Source organism: Convolutriloba macropyga, chromosome 3 (genome assembly GCF_964194025.1).
Source record: "Convolutriloba macropyga chromosome 3, txConMacr16.3, whole genome shotgun sequence".
NCBI lineage: Eukaryota > Metazoa > Xenacoelomorpha > Acoela > Convolutidae > Convolutriloba > Convolutriloba macropyga.
The window spans coordinates 79,148,912-79,163,524 of record NC_134470.1 but is presented as its reverse complement, the minus strand read 5'-3'; the positions used below and the strand labels follow the sequence as shown (position 1 = coordinate 79,163,524).

The 14,613-nt window shown below is 39.3% G+C and overlaps 1 protein-coding gene across 1 annotated transcript in view; it reads left to right on the top strand.

Annotated features, from left to right (window-relative positions):
* LOC142336494 (uncharacterized) overlaps positions 1-8,695 on the top strand; it is a 187,900-nt gene extending 179,205 nt beyond the window's left edge. The window contains exons 4-7 of the mRNA XM_075385379.1: positions 4,782-4,962; positions 6,972-7,197; positions 7,571-7,613; positions 7,702-8,695. Of these exons, the coding sequence (XP_075241494.1) occupies positions 4,782-4,962; positions 6,972-7,197; positions 7,571-7,613; positions 7,702-8,544 (1,293 nt within the window). The 3' untranslated portion in view covers positions 8,545-8,695. The remainder of the gene's footprint in view (positions 1-4,781; positions 4,963-6,971; positions 7,198-7,570; positions 7,614-7,701) is intronic.
* Positions 8,696-14,613: the final 5,918 nt, after the last annotated feature.

Genomic DNA, 14,613 nt, shown 5'->3' with positions numbered 1-14,613 from the left:
CCAATAAGATGTTTGGTTGACTTCATCAGGTTTACTGAAAACTGTAAACAGATGTTTCAGTAAAATAACAATGCAGAAGAATAAATAAACTGAAAAGAAGTTGAAAAATTATCAAAAATTAACTAATTTAGGGCCAAAAGTTCACTCAATTTGTGAATATCTTCCAGCAAAAAACAGTCAAAATCCTCGAATGGTCTGCTGAAATCTTAATTTGACAGTAGGTGTTTGCTTGTTTGTTTTTAACCCATCATCATAGCGGGCCATCTTTGTTTGCCAGGTAATCCAGAGCTTGAGGACTTTTCTTGGGTCTTTTATGGGAATCTGAAGTGTCCATCAATTATCTCATTGATCATGGCGCGGCATACCACATACATGTGATGGGTAGTTTCGGGGCATTCCGCAAAGGCGGCAGCTGTCGTCTTCGATGGTTCCTATTTTGTACTGCCAGTACCGCAGCTCGGGGTGGTGTCCACTCAGCCGGCTGATGTATGTGACAGCATGTTGTCGTTATTTCTGCTGTTTCCTTATTTCGTATAGTGCATCTCTCTTGCAAACGGATGTTGTACAATGGGAGGGCGGAAGTGTCTGCTGACTGATGCTTTTGCTGCTTTAAATTTTTGTCTAGCATTTTGTTCCATATTGCTTCCATCCTTGGCAGCATCGTTGGCCTCTTCGTTCCCTTCTACTCAGCACTGTTTAGGGCACCATATAAGTGTGATGTTCTTGGAGGGGTTGTTTTGGAGGTTTGCTAGAATTCTTCCTGCTTGGTTCTTTGGTGCATTACTTAGTTTCAGTGTCTGCAATCTTTGAAGGAAAGATTTCGAGTCTATGATGATGTCTACTTGGTTTTCTTCCATTTGCACTGCTACTTCTATTGCTTTGTGTATTCTGCTTGGAATGATGATGTACGGCGGCCATCAGGGAATGAGAGCTTCTTTGGTGTTTCGTTGTTCCTTCAGATGAGAATGCCAGCTCCACCACTAGTGTTTCCGTCTCTCGCTGATCCGTCTGTGAAAAGCTTTGTTCCGCTTCTTTCTTTGATTACTTTTCTGATTACTGGGTTACGTTGTTCCTCTTTGTCTTTATTCTTGGTTACATTAGTTTCGATGAAGTGTACGTTGTTTACTTCTTTCCATGGTGGTGGTATGTTGAGGAATTCTTCTGTCTGGTCTTGGTCAAATACTTTGTTCCGTATTTCCTTGGTTTTGTTTCGCCAATCGCATTTCTTGATACTTTTTTCTCCTGATTTTTTAGTTAAATTTGCTCTTCGGTTATCATCTGGAAGTCTTAATGCTTTTTCATACGCAATTGTTGACAGTTTGTTCATCTTGGTGAAAGGTTACTTTCAAGAAGTAGGGTGTCTTTTGGAGTTGTTTTGAGATTGCCAGTGATAACTCTGCAGGCAAATCGTTGGGCTGGTTCTAGTGTCTCTATGTTCGTCTTTCTCAGCCAAGGGTGCCAGCTGCTCTGGCGTATTCAACAATAGATCGAACCGTCGCTATGTACGTGTCTTAGTTGCTGCCTTTGGTATCCCCATTTCGTGTTTGCTAGCTTGGTTAATTCTCGTGCTCTTTGTTTCACTTTGTTGACTGTTAGTTGTGTTTGCTTGGTGAAGCTTAGTTGTCTGTCGTAGGTGAGGCCCAGAAATTTTAGGTTTTCGTTGTACTTGATTAATTGGTTCTTTAGCAAAATTCTTGGTTTCACAGTGGCGTCCTTGGTTGAAGTAGTGAAGAAGCTTGTTTAGAAACTGGTCTGTTTTTGCTGTCTTGCGATTTGATGATCATCTTTTTCCAGATGTTTTGCTATTGGTCAATGATTGGTTTCTTCACTTTTTCATCCATTTCTTTGTAGGCTTCGTTTTTGTGCCTTGTCACTTGAGTTCATCTCTTTGTTTGTTTGTTCGAGTATTTCCTTTTCTTTTTTCATCCTTTTCTTGTTTTCATCATTTGTTTATTTCCTTTGCTTGTTTTGATCCATTTCTGTGTAGGCTTCGTTGTTGTGCCTTGTCACTTAGTTCATGTCTTAGTTTGAGTGTTTCGAGTATCTCGTTTGCTTGTTTTCATTCGTTTGCTTGTTCGAGTATTTTTATCCATGTGCCGGTTTTCTCTCCGATCTTCATCGTTGCTATCGTCTTGAATGCTGTTTCTAGAATTTTGGCGACTATGCATCGTTCCATCTCTCTAATATTTTCTCTTGATAGTTTTTTTGATCCGTTCGTCCAAGAAGTCTCGGAAGGACGTCCAGCGTGCGTTTTTGCAATCCCAGGTCAAGTGTCCTTTGTTCCTTTTAGTTTGTGTGTTTCCCATTCGCACCACGTTTCAATTTCCGGTTGGCAAAGTAAGATATCAGGCGTACGCTCGGTACCAGTTGCTGGTTCTCTTCTCGTAGGCCTTCTGTCTTTCAGCTGGGCTGCTGCTCCTAGGATCGATTCCGCTATTGCATTACCTCTATCATCTTCAATATTTTATCCCACAGTTGATGGTGTGCGTTGAGGTCTCCTACGATTACCCGATTCGTTTTTGGTTGCAGGTGAAGATCTTTGTTCCGGTGAGCTAATTCAGTGTGACCTTGCAGGGGGTAATAGAGGTTTGTTATGATTACTGGTTCTTGGCCAGTTTTCACCTTAATGCTCACTCCTTCCAATGCTTGGTTACCTTTGTTGGCTTCGCAGGGGATTTCTTGGTAGGTTATCTCGTCTCTCACTAGGGCCATGACTCCCCTCCTCGAGGTGTAAAGGTTTACCGCAGCTGACTTTTACTGATAGTACTGTAAGTCGGGATCGACCTTGGTTGATCATTTGGTCGTATCTAGGTTTTTCGTATAGACGCTATGTCGATTTTGTTTTATTGGAGGTAGTGTGTTAGCTCTTCAGTTTTGTGACTGATTCCGTTTGCATTCCATTGTAAGGTTTTTAGTTTATTGGTGTTATCTTGTTACGATTCTTGGAGAGCTCTTGCCTAGCTTTTTCTTCGTTGCATTTGTGACATTTCCTTCCTTGGTTCCCATCAGATTGTCGGCCTTTCCTCGTGCTGCTGATGCAGGAAAATTGATAAGCTTGGTTACAGCCGCTGCAAGTTGCTCTTGGGGCTCTTTTATTGATTTTCTTAGCGCACTCTTCGATGAAATGCATGTCGTTTCGTTGATGGCGGCTGATTTTTGTGCAACCGTGGTGGAATCTTTTGCAGTATATGCCCGGGATTCCTTTGTGTTTGCTTCCCAAGGTCTGCATTTGTCACATATCGTCCATTCTCTGTTTGTGCATTTGTAGCAGACGAGGGAAACGTCTTCCAACGTTTTTCTTGCTTGGTCCCTGCTGAGCCCACGGAAGATTCGTTTGATGTGGTACGGTGTTTTGCAAGACTTGCTTTGGAGGTGACTCTCTTGTGCCCTTTCCTTGCACCACCCGCAGACCGGTCCTGGTTTGGAATGGACATCTCGGCCCTAGCGATCTTCATTGCGTGATAGTCGCTTGGCTCCCGAACACATTGAGCCTCATGTATTGGGCATAACAAAAACCCGATATCCTGGCATGGGTGGCTGTTGTTGATGGTGGCGTATGTCCCTCTTTGGGTCCCATTGGGTCCGTTCACACTCTATGTTTGGCAGCTGAGTGAGTGTGGGTCTTCGGCTGATTGGCTGTCTTGCCGTTCCTCCTGCTTGACCCCCGGGTTCCACTCCCACACTGTATTGAAATTGGAGGAATGTGGGAGGACAGTAGGTGTACCAATGTAAAGAGAAAACGACCCAATAGTTTTTTATTGAAAAAGCTTAAACGTATCTGGAACGAAAATTACATATGGAAGAAATTTGCACTAAATTCTGCAAACGTTTAAGAAGGTGTCAACAAAGTTCTTCAACGTTGGCTTAGATCAGTTCTGGTTTTCCTTTCGTGGAATATGATGGAATTTTCTGCGCCACGCGTCGGCTCGCACGGACCGTGTTTTTGTTTTTTTTTTTCAATATATAGTCCGTATTGTTTAGTCTGCCGTTAATCGGGGGCATTGCTGGAGTGTGAATGGGAGCTAATTGCGAATTTTTGCACTGCAATACGCCATAAAACGCAGGGAAACTAGCTTCGAAGTCGCAAAATGAAATTGATCGAAACTCTTATTTGTTACCAGTTGGCCTTCTCTCGTCTACGTTTTTTCTTCTATTCTATTTTTGAGCAAAGGAACTTCATGGTGGTTCAGCTATCGAGTTATTGATAGATAAAAACCAGCTGAAAAGTTTCCCAACTGATCCCGTTTCACAGTTTAACGTCAAATGAATTATATCTTGTTTCTTCAGACGTAAAAATTAATGGGTTAAGCTTCTATGCAACGAAAGTAATTATTATAGACCACTCAAGCTACGAATTTGACTTAAAGTTAAAGTTAAAAAAATATTTAGTCTTTTCTGCTTTCCTTGTAGAAGATAAATGTAACGTTTAGTATGACTTCAAATGCAACTAAAGGAACAGATTTAAGTTTGCGACAAAACGAAACATAACGGAAACTAAACAAAACAATTTACTTGGGAAATTAATGTATGAATAAAGGTAAAGTACAGACTAATGCCTTTAAGCAAATGCTCATAATCTCGACATATTGAAGTTGAAGTTAAAGTATTGTCACTCCATGACATGCCTCCAAACTTCATATTGTGAAGTGCCCGAAATTTTTTTTAACCAATCAGTATAATGGCAATTGAAATTAATCATTAAAATTTTTGAGCTGGCATTTCAAAGGGTAATCTGAAACCAAAAAATCAATAAATTCTACCACAGACGTGTTTTTTTTCAGGCTCACGGGGAAGTGCAATCAGCTGCTAAGAGATATGACAGAGCCATCTCAACCCATCAAGCAGCCCAACAGATGGTGTCAGTAGCTGAGGCAGGATTTCAGAATAGTTCAAGAGCAGCAAAATCTACTTTACTTGAATCATCTACTTCTACTGATGAAATTGACGGCAGCAGCTCAAAAGGTTAGTGCAGATTGGGCAGTGCAGAAGGTGAGGCTGATTTCACTGCCCGAAATTGACGGCGGCTGTTCGAAAGGTTAATAATTGATTATCCTCAGACAACGTTTGCACCGATTAGCTCGTTACTGTTGGTCTCTTGCATTTGTGTTGATGACATCGTTTTGTTTTGCCTTCAGTGTGATTTGTTAGACGGTCTCTGTGTTGTTAATCTCACGCGTGGAGTTGTATGTCGAAAAAAATGACTGCTCGCAGTTATTGAAAGTTTACTGTTGATTTGATAACTGAAGGTCAATGCGTTTACAGTTTTAGTAAATCCCAAAGTTATTTGGACTCAATTATTGGAGGCGTTAATTTAAAGAAAAAAAAAAAAGAACATTGTTAATTTCCTCTGGTACACATAAGTATAAAAAGCAAATGGTAAAAGAGGCAATGTAAAGTTAAGAATATAACATTATGTAAAATTATAAAATCATTAAATTACTTAACTAAAAATTTGACCTTACATTATTAAAAAATGGCCTAAAATGCGAACATAAAATGTTCTCACAATTTTATATGTACATCGTGAAGATTAAAAATTAAAATTAAAATCTAATGCTCTCAATATCATCTTTAATATCAGTTACTTTTGGGTCCTTCAAAAATTCTTTCCAAAAATATTCTTTCAGTTGTTTTTTTAAGGAAGCTTTCGATGTTGTTTTCAGTCTAATATTAGAAGGCAGACTATTATAAATTGGAATGGCCTGTGCAATAAAAGAATCAGTTAAAAACTTATTGTTCTTTCTTATATCGAAAGTTACTTTTTTTGACCTGTCATGTTGTTTTATTCTCATGGTAGAGAGAGGTTCAATTTTATACGCTGGAAGATCGTTGCTGAGTAAGCGAATAAAATATTTTGAGCAACGATATTTCAAGAGAAAAGAAACTGGTAGTATTTTGTTGCGAAGTTTGAGATCTGTAGACCGATCGTATTTTCTCCTATTAAAAATGGATTTTATTCCCCAATTCAATTGTTTTTCTAAAGTTGTGAGTAATGACTTTTGCAACCCTATCAGAATTAGAGCGGAATAATGTAGATGACTTATTACTATTGCATTAAGTAATAAGACTTTCGTTTTCTGTGGTAAACTTTTACTTAGTGTATTCAAAACTTTTATTCCACAAGCCATTCTCTGAAGAATCTTTTTCACTTCTCCATCAAATTTTAGTTTGCTGTCTATAATTACGCCAAGATACTTCACACTATTTGATTCTGCTATTCTTTCATTGTCAACATTCAGAACAGTATTTGTTAACCTCTTCCTGGTGCTGAACACAATATATTCTGTTTTTTGTTTGTTCACTACTAACTGGGACTTTGCAAAAAAATCAATAATTTTTGAGATGTTATGTTCAAGTTTTGTTTTTGCCGATATTTCATCAGTGTCGGATGTAAAAAGAAAAGTGTCGTCTGCGTACTGTACAACCGTGCAATCCTCTTCAACAATCTTTGCTAAATCGTTGACGTAAATGTTAAATAATAGAGGTCCTAAAATAGTACCTTGTGGAACTCCTCTCTTCAAATTTATCCAGTCCGATTCAATTCCATTCAGAACAACTCTTTGCGTTCTTTTACTCAAATAATTCTCTACTAAATTGGTAGCATGTTCGTCGAAACCTATATTTTCTAGTCTCCGTAACAGTATTTTGTGGTTTATAGAATCAAAAGCCTTTGAAAGATCTAAAAACGCCCCTGTAACATTTTTTTTCTTGTTGAGTTCTAATCTTATTTGTTCTGTCGATTTCAGGATAGCATCAATTGTTGAAATTTGTTTTCTATAACCAAATTGACTAGCCGACAATAATTGCTCCCTTTCGAGGAAACTTGTGATTTGTGAACTGAACGCCTTTTCAAAAATTTTTGACAAAGCAGAAGTGACAGAAAATAGCTTTCTGCGTCAAAATTTCTATTTTGTCAGAAAATCTCTTAAATTGCTCTTGCGATTTTTAATTTGCTCTTCTGTCTGGTTTAGAGAGGAGGTCCTCACGTGGTGTGAGCAGTGAAGTGAACACCTCGGGATCTTTCGATCTAGCGTGGCAAGAGATGCTGAATGTGGCAGTGAGTAAAGTGTATGAGGCAGAGAGGGAACTCTCCATTAGTGAGGCACAGCATCAGACCAAGATGAAGACCTGTGTCGCTATTGAGTCACAATTGAAACTGCTGGAAAAGGATTTAAAGGGATCGATTAAAAAATCCAGGTAACTCACAGCCAATTCTTTTTGGTCTTATAGATAAAAATAATAGGAGGTGGTTTTCGTATCCGGAACCTCAATGAGTGACCCATTGCCAATATATTTAAAATATAACTTTAATCAAAATAGGAACTTATTCCTTTTCCGCCGATAGAATCTGAGCATATTTAAATAATTAACACCTTTCTAATGTTAATTATAAACTATAATGAACATTCCTATCTCTTATTATCCTATGAAAAGCATGATCAGTGCAAATTTTGCATTTGTTAATGTTGAGATTTTTGTTGGTTTTGCCGACCAATTATTGTAAATTCATTTTAAGCATCCCTGTTTCGTTATTAATTTAAGCCGAAAGTAGTAATTTAATTTTTTTTAGGCCATACTACGAGGCAAAGTCTATCAGCAACTTCCAACTAGAGGTATGTTTGCGCTCATTTTAAGTATCATTTAAGCTGATATAATTTTTAATAGATAAAAATATAATAATGAACTTCAATTTGTTTTTAGGAGCAACTACGTAGGATAAAACACCTGGAGGGCAAAATAGTGGAAAGCAAGCAGAAGTACACTGCCGCACTGTGCAATTTGGAGGCAATAAGCGAAGAGATTCATTTCAGAAGGGAGAGCAAACGGGGACCCAGGGGTCAGGGTGTGGGGGCGGAAGCTACTGAAGATGACTCAACCCAAAACAAAACAGAAACTTTAAGCGAAGAAACTGTTCTCACCTTCAACAAAACTTCCGCTGAAAAGTTTGATCAAAATGGCGACTCTTCTAATAACCGAACTCCAAAACCCGAGAAAAATTTAACCGATAAACCTTCAAGTGAACGCGAAGGTCCAATAGGCGTCGACGCGGATTTCAAAACACCTCTTGCGGCCTCAAAACCGACATTGAGTGAAAAGCTAACGGCATCAACAGAAAGCCAAACGAGTCTAAGAAGTCAATATGCAACTTTGACTCCCGAAGATGCGAAAAAACTAGCAAAAGGCGAAACGAGAATTAACGAATTTTTAAATGTCGATGAAGATTTTGGCGACGCTGACAAATTTTCGAACAAAATTGAAGCTGACTTGAAAAAACTGTCGACTGCAGATCTCTCGTCATCTTTTCAAAATGTGTCAACGGATGAATTCGATGCCGATGAAAATGAACCTTCCTCGTCATGTGTATCGACTCCGGTTAAATTGAGAAGAGATGTAGTTGACAGTGGGAACAGCAGCAGGTCCAGTTTCTCGACCACTGATCCGTTGCCAAGCGCAGTCTCTATCACAACCTCAAGTGCTAGCTCCAGTCTACATTCCAAGTCTAAGTCTGACGAGTTTCTTTACCAGCAGAATACCTCCAATTGATTGTTGTTCATCACTTATAGCTATTCGCGATCGTTTTTGTTTATATTTATTGTATCATACTTGTCTAATAGAGTAGATGTCGACGTTCACATTGAAGCTAATGCGTTAAACAGAATCGAATTTCATTATGAATTCACATTTTAGTCTAGAATTGTTGAATAAATTTTCAGTTAAATGGTCGCTGAGTAGAGGCTCGATCGAAAACAAATGAAAATTATAACATCAGGCGGTGAAGTTTAAAAAATCATAGCAGGAAAAGTCCTGGCCTACAACTCCTTGAAGAATTTTCCTTGACAAAACAAAAACCTAGTACTAGGTGGGACTATGAATTGAATGGGAAAACCATCAAAAAAATTTATCGTAAAAATCAAAAGGCAGTAAAATCTAAGTCAAACACCTTTTTCTCAATCTACTTTAAAATTGGTGTAAAAACATAATGCTGCCAAAGCTCTCGCTTTTTCGCTCCAGTTCCCATTTCGGTGTGGCTAAAATATAATCATCAATTCAATTTGACTTCAAAATTCATGAAAGTGTGCGGACAGATTTTCAAAAAAAACTGCCAAAGAGTTCCCGAAATAACTCGAAATAGAGAACTGACCATCCTAACTGAAATAAATAACCTTCTGCTTAATTATTAATAGCCGCTTCAGCAATTCCACGCGGCTATTATATCCCTCCTATTTTTTACTTCGGCTAACAGATTTTTGTTTCGTCTTTCCCTGACTTCTTGGAATTGACCTTTTTCAATGACTTCAGTTAAAATTTGTGTTCGTGACGTTTCTGATTTTAGGTCAATTACGTGACTTACCTCACTCAAAAAATGACTTCTGAAATCACTTATGGAACTTCAAATTTTATGTACATTTACTAATTAAAGGTCAATAGTGTACATCTAAGTAGTGCCAAACTTGTATGCCCTAATTCCTGAGGAATAGAGTTTTAATATCGAGTATTAATTTTTGCAAAAGCTTCATTACGGCTTTTTCCTTGTAGAGCAAGTGTTTCTCATAAAAATGGCAGTCAGAATCTAACCCAAAAAGTGGTCTATCAGAAAGCTGGTGGTGGATCTGTCAATCTTGTTTCTTTAGTTGTTTCAATTCATGGTAGACCTCAAGCGTCTATCGCGGATGTTTTTCGGCAATCTGTCGGCTAGGTTACTAATTATGTTGATAAAATAACAGGTAAATTAAGATTCCAAAAGTATCTAACAAAAACTGACAAAACAACTGATTTCTTGCGACAAATTGCGATTTCGAAACAATTAACTGACACGATTAATTTTCATTTAATAAACGACAATTAAATGACAGAAAAACCAACCAAAATAGTTCTTATAGAGAAAAGAGAAGAGTTGCAAAGGAAATGAAGGACAAAATCAAAAGGCAATTCTTCAAGGAACTCTCTAAAGTTATTCGCAAAATGCTAAATTGCTACGTCCCAACTATTTTGAGAAAGTTTTGTTAATGCTTCTGCTCTTAAATTTAACCACCCAGTGCCTGGCAGAAACCTGGAGAAAATAAAAAATTAGTTTTATTTATCTCATTGAGAAATGCCCTATCTGGCCTTCAACGTCATCATTATCAAGCAAAACTTTTAGAATGGCTATAAGTTAAGAAATGAATAAAATAGACTACATCGAGATTCTCAAAGTCAGAAGAAATATGCAAAAAAAAACAGAAAAGTCGGCCGAAATTAACTTAAATGACTCAAAAATCTGAAATAAGGGCAGAAAATTATTATCAATTCAATCGAAAATCAGCCACAACAACTGATTTGAACCGCAGGACTCCCCTAAGGGCTATAAAATTTAGAGAATACAAAAAGGCGTCGACAGCAAAATGGTAAAAAGAATAACTCGAGAATAAATCTTAAGGTTTATTATTTGCTTCAAATGGTCAAAATTGCTTCTAAACACACTATTATTTTTGTACTAGATAAACGATGCAAATATCTTTTACTGAAAAAAATGGAGTTGAAACGAAAAACTACTTGGAAAATGCCGCACGTGATAAAAGAACTTGCTTAACGAAGTTTTTTCACACCTTTTCTTGCGCTCTCAAAAAAAGTGATATGAACAGAAAACAACCCTCTCCTCTATCTGCTCTTCATATTTCGTCAGCAATTTGACCTTAGCACTTTTATTACGTATTTCGTTTCCTGTTTTAAATACACTCCAACAAAATTACAGATTAACAAAAAGGCTTCACCAATACTCCTCTTCGAGTCGTAAAAAGACTGCGACCCAATAAAATGCAATTTATTTAAATTGTAACAACGGCATCAGTGGCGACGTCTTATGCCGTTTCTCAAGTATGAACGCCTCTACGCGACAGAACTAAGACCGGGCAACCGCTCCCAGGATCCATACACACTGTATAGACTGCGAGAAACGGGTTTTTGCTGCGGGATCAGGCAAGCCCAGTCTCTCTGGTCCCTAGTATGCATTTGCCTGGGAAACACATAATTGCCCTCCTTCTCATCCTCGGCAGCATTGATGCAACGACCCAACGCCCTGTGCTATTTGTCACCGTAGCAACTGGAAGCAATACGGCGGCCGCGGAGGATGGGTACACTGAATTGCACCAACTTACAGTCCAGAGAGCAATGGAGCAACAAGTTTGACTGTAAGCGCTGCTCTTGGTGCAAGACAATAAAAGCAAATACACGGCAAAGTTTCCCCACTCACGACAACACAAACCTCAATAGTCTCCAACTGAATTGTAATGGTCTCGAACAAAAACTAGATAACATCATAGACTCGATGCAGGAAAATAACATCCAAATGGCTGCCATCCAGGAGACCAACCTCAATGAAAAATCCACCCTCAAATGCCCACCTGACTACTGCATAATCCAAGAAAATAGGCCCCAAGAAAGGCAAAGGTGGAGGGGTAGCTTTTATCATTAAGGACACAATTCTGCTTCAAGAACTTTACCTCAAGACTTTGAGAAACACCTAGAAGTCCAAGCCATAGAACTCACAGCATGTGGTAATCACATCAAACTGGTGAACACCTAGATATCACCTTCGTCTAGCTGTGATGCAGGATACAAGACATCAATCAGTAAACTTCTTGAGTTAGAATACTGCATTATTTTCGGTGATTTCAGTGCTCATAGCCCTCTATGGCACTCAAAATTACCGGAAGACACAAGAGGAAACCATTTTGCAAGTGAAATAGACCTCTCTAATCATGTAGTACTCAACGAAAAAGCAAGCACAAGAGTAACTGATTCTTGTAAACGCTCCCCGGACATCAGTCTCGCCAGCTCAGGCTAAGCAATGAACATCGACTGGCGCACGGAGTACGCATTGGGCTCAGACCATTTACCAATAGTTCTATCCATCACCTGTGACCTCATCACACATACAGCACCACAACTTTCATCAACTTTTGCAACGCTGACTGGGCAAGTTTTAAAGACAACATTGAATTAAAATTGAAAAAACAACAAAGGCCAACAAATGTCTACCACGAGGAAAGCCACAAACGCAGCGGCTGGCAGGCATATCCCACTAGGAAGAGCTTAAAGTGATTGCAAATTTTCCCAGCGAAGCAGAAAAGCTTTCAGAAAAGAGGGATAAAATTCAAGGAAAACATCCAGGGGACCCCAAAATAACGCAACTAAACCTTGGAAATAACTAAAATTGTTTTAAGTCATAAGCGCAAAAAGTGAATCGAGTTTGTACAAACACTCACTCACAGAGGAACTGCTCTGAGCTCTGGAGCACAGTGAATGGACTTTCGTCAAATAACGATAAAACACCTGCAAATAGAGCCATATACTTTGACGCTAAGAAATTTACTGCTCACTCTGATCCAAGGGAATGCGCCAACAAGTTTAACCACTCCACACCCCACAAAAAATGAAAAACAAAGGAAATACTCTAAGAACAATAAGAAAAACTGAAATAGAGGGCAGAATGTTTAAGTGTAACACAGTGAAAGAAGCTATAAGAGACAAAAAGAAAAATAAGGCGCTGGGACCGGATAGAATAGCGCCAATCCACTTTCACCATCTAGGCCCCATGGTTTTGAGATATTCCACTGACACCATAAACCTTTCTGTAAACAGTGCAAAAATCCCAAACATCTGGAAAGTTGGCCGGGTCATACCCCTACACAAGACGGAAAAACCCATAGACAAATCTAAAAGCTTCAGACCAATTGCACTCCTCTCACCCATTGCAAAACTAACAGAAAAACTCCTGCTGAGTGACTTTATCGGATATCGGCTAAAAGAACATCAGCATGGCGTTAGACTTGAGCACTGTACAACAGCAGCTCTCAACATTGTCACCGACAACCTTCAAAAAGGCCTTAATCAAAAGAAACCTTGCGTCGTACTCTTCTAGTAGCCTTAGACCTCACCGCCGCTTTCGACACGGTTGATCACGACCTACTACTAGGAGACATACTCGAGGCACCACTACCGAACAGCACTAAATGATGGGTCGCTTCATACTTACAAGGCAGGTTTTCTTACGTAGAATATAAGTCAAAGTGGAGAAAAGTCAAATAGGATGTCTCCCAAGGTGGTTTATTATCGCCAATGCTCTTCAATATCTACATGATTAAGCTGCCTCTACCCCGAAAGATATAAACATCTCGTAGGAGGCTGGTGATATAACTTTAAATACATCGCACACACAGGTTGAAAAATTACGTGACAATAACTTTGTACCTAAATACCTTACACGACTGATTAGAATCAAGAAGTTCTGAAGTTATCTTCTAAAAAATCAAGTGCAACTGTGTTCACAACCTGGAGCAAGGAGGTCAAGTTTTACGCACGCCTCACTATCAACAATTCACCAATAGCAGTAAAGTCCAAAGTCAAAGTACTGGGTGTTACCTTCGATAGTATGCTCAATTTTGGAGAACATGTAAGAAGCACTACAGAGAAATAACAAATGCGCAATAACATACTGAAAAAGATTGCTGGTAGCGACTGGGGATGCGCAAAAGAGACGCTCTCAGTGACTTAGTAAGCTATTGGTCGAAGCGTCTTGAACTACGGTGCTCCCATTTGTGCTTCCACAATTAGCCATACAAGCTGCAACCATCTGCAAATGCAACAAAACATTGCTCCTCGCACAATTACTGGCTGTGTAAAAATGTCTGACATCAATGACTTACACAATGAGTGTGAAATGCTGACTCTCAAAGCTCACACTGAAATGTTAGTAGAGCAATTCCTAGCTGGCAGTTATCAGAGCCACCGTGCTGATCATGAAACAACGTCTTCAACCAGTCTTTGTCCCATGAGACCGACACTAAATGATACTTATAGGGACCACGTGAAGCAACACACAAACAATAAAGAGCAATTGAATCGCAAAGAATACAAAAATGCGCTCAAAAGTATCCACCGGCACAAGGTCCATACTCAGCTGAACAAAGACAGCAAGCAACTAGGTACACTTCCCCCACAGATAGCAGAGCAAACGTTGTCAAGAATTCCACGTATCCGACTAGCGGAACTGAGAACTGGATACTGTCCCCTGCTAAGCTCGTACCTGAGTAGGATCTGTAACAATGTTGATAACCGTTGTTCAAAATGTGATTTAGCACCACATGACGTAAACCACATTTTAACAGCAGTAAGAATACCACGGACCTGAAATTATTTGACCTGTGGGAAAGACAGTAGAGGTGGCCAAATGGCTGGACTTAATTCTATCAGTCCTACACGACTACACTGCAACCACACTGCACAGAATGATCCGCCTTCTTTGGCCCTTTCCCCTGATGTTGACGATGCCCCTCCTGGTCCCCCTAACCCGGGGACCGCATGTCATCCACCACGGCGTAGATGCAGACAGGTCGCCGCACCACGAGAAAGTTGAGGCTAGGCAGTCTTACATTACTACTAATCTACCTATTATTACTATGATACAAACGAAATCTAGGGTACCAGTTAAAAGCGGCAATAAGCGCCTGTATCCCGCCAAAATTACCCGCGAATTGCTGCTCTGTGCACAGCTACAACAACAACAACGTCTAATACCGTATTTTTAATAAGACCAATCGCCGTTTTCATGTCTCGGTTATAAGTTTAAAGTAT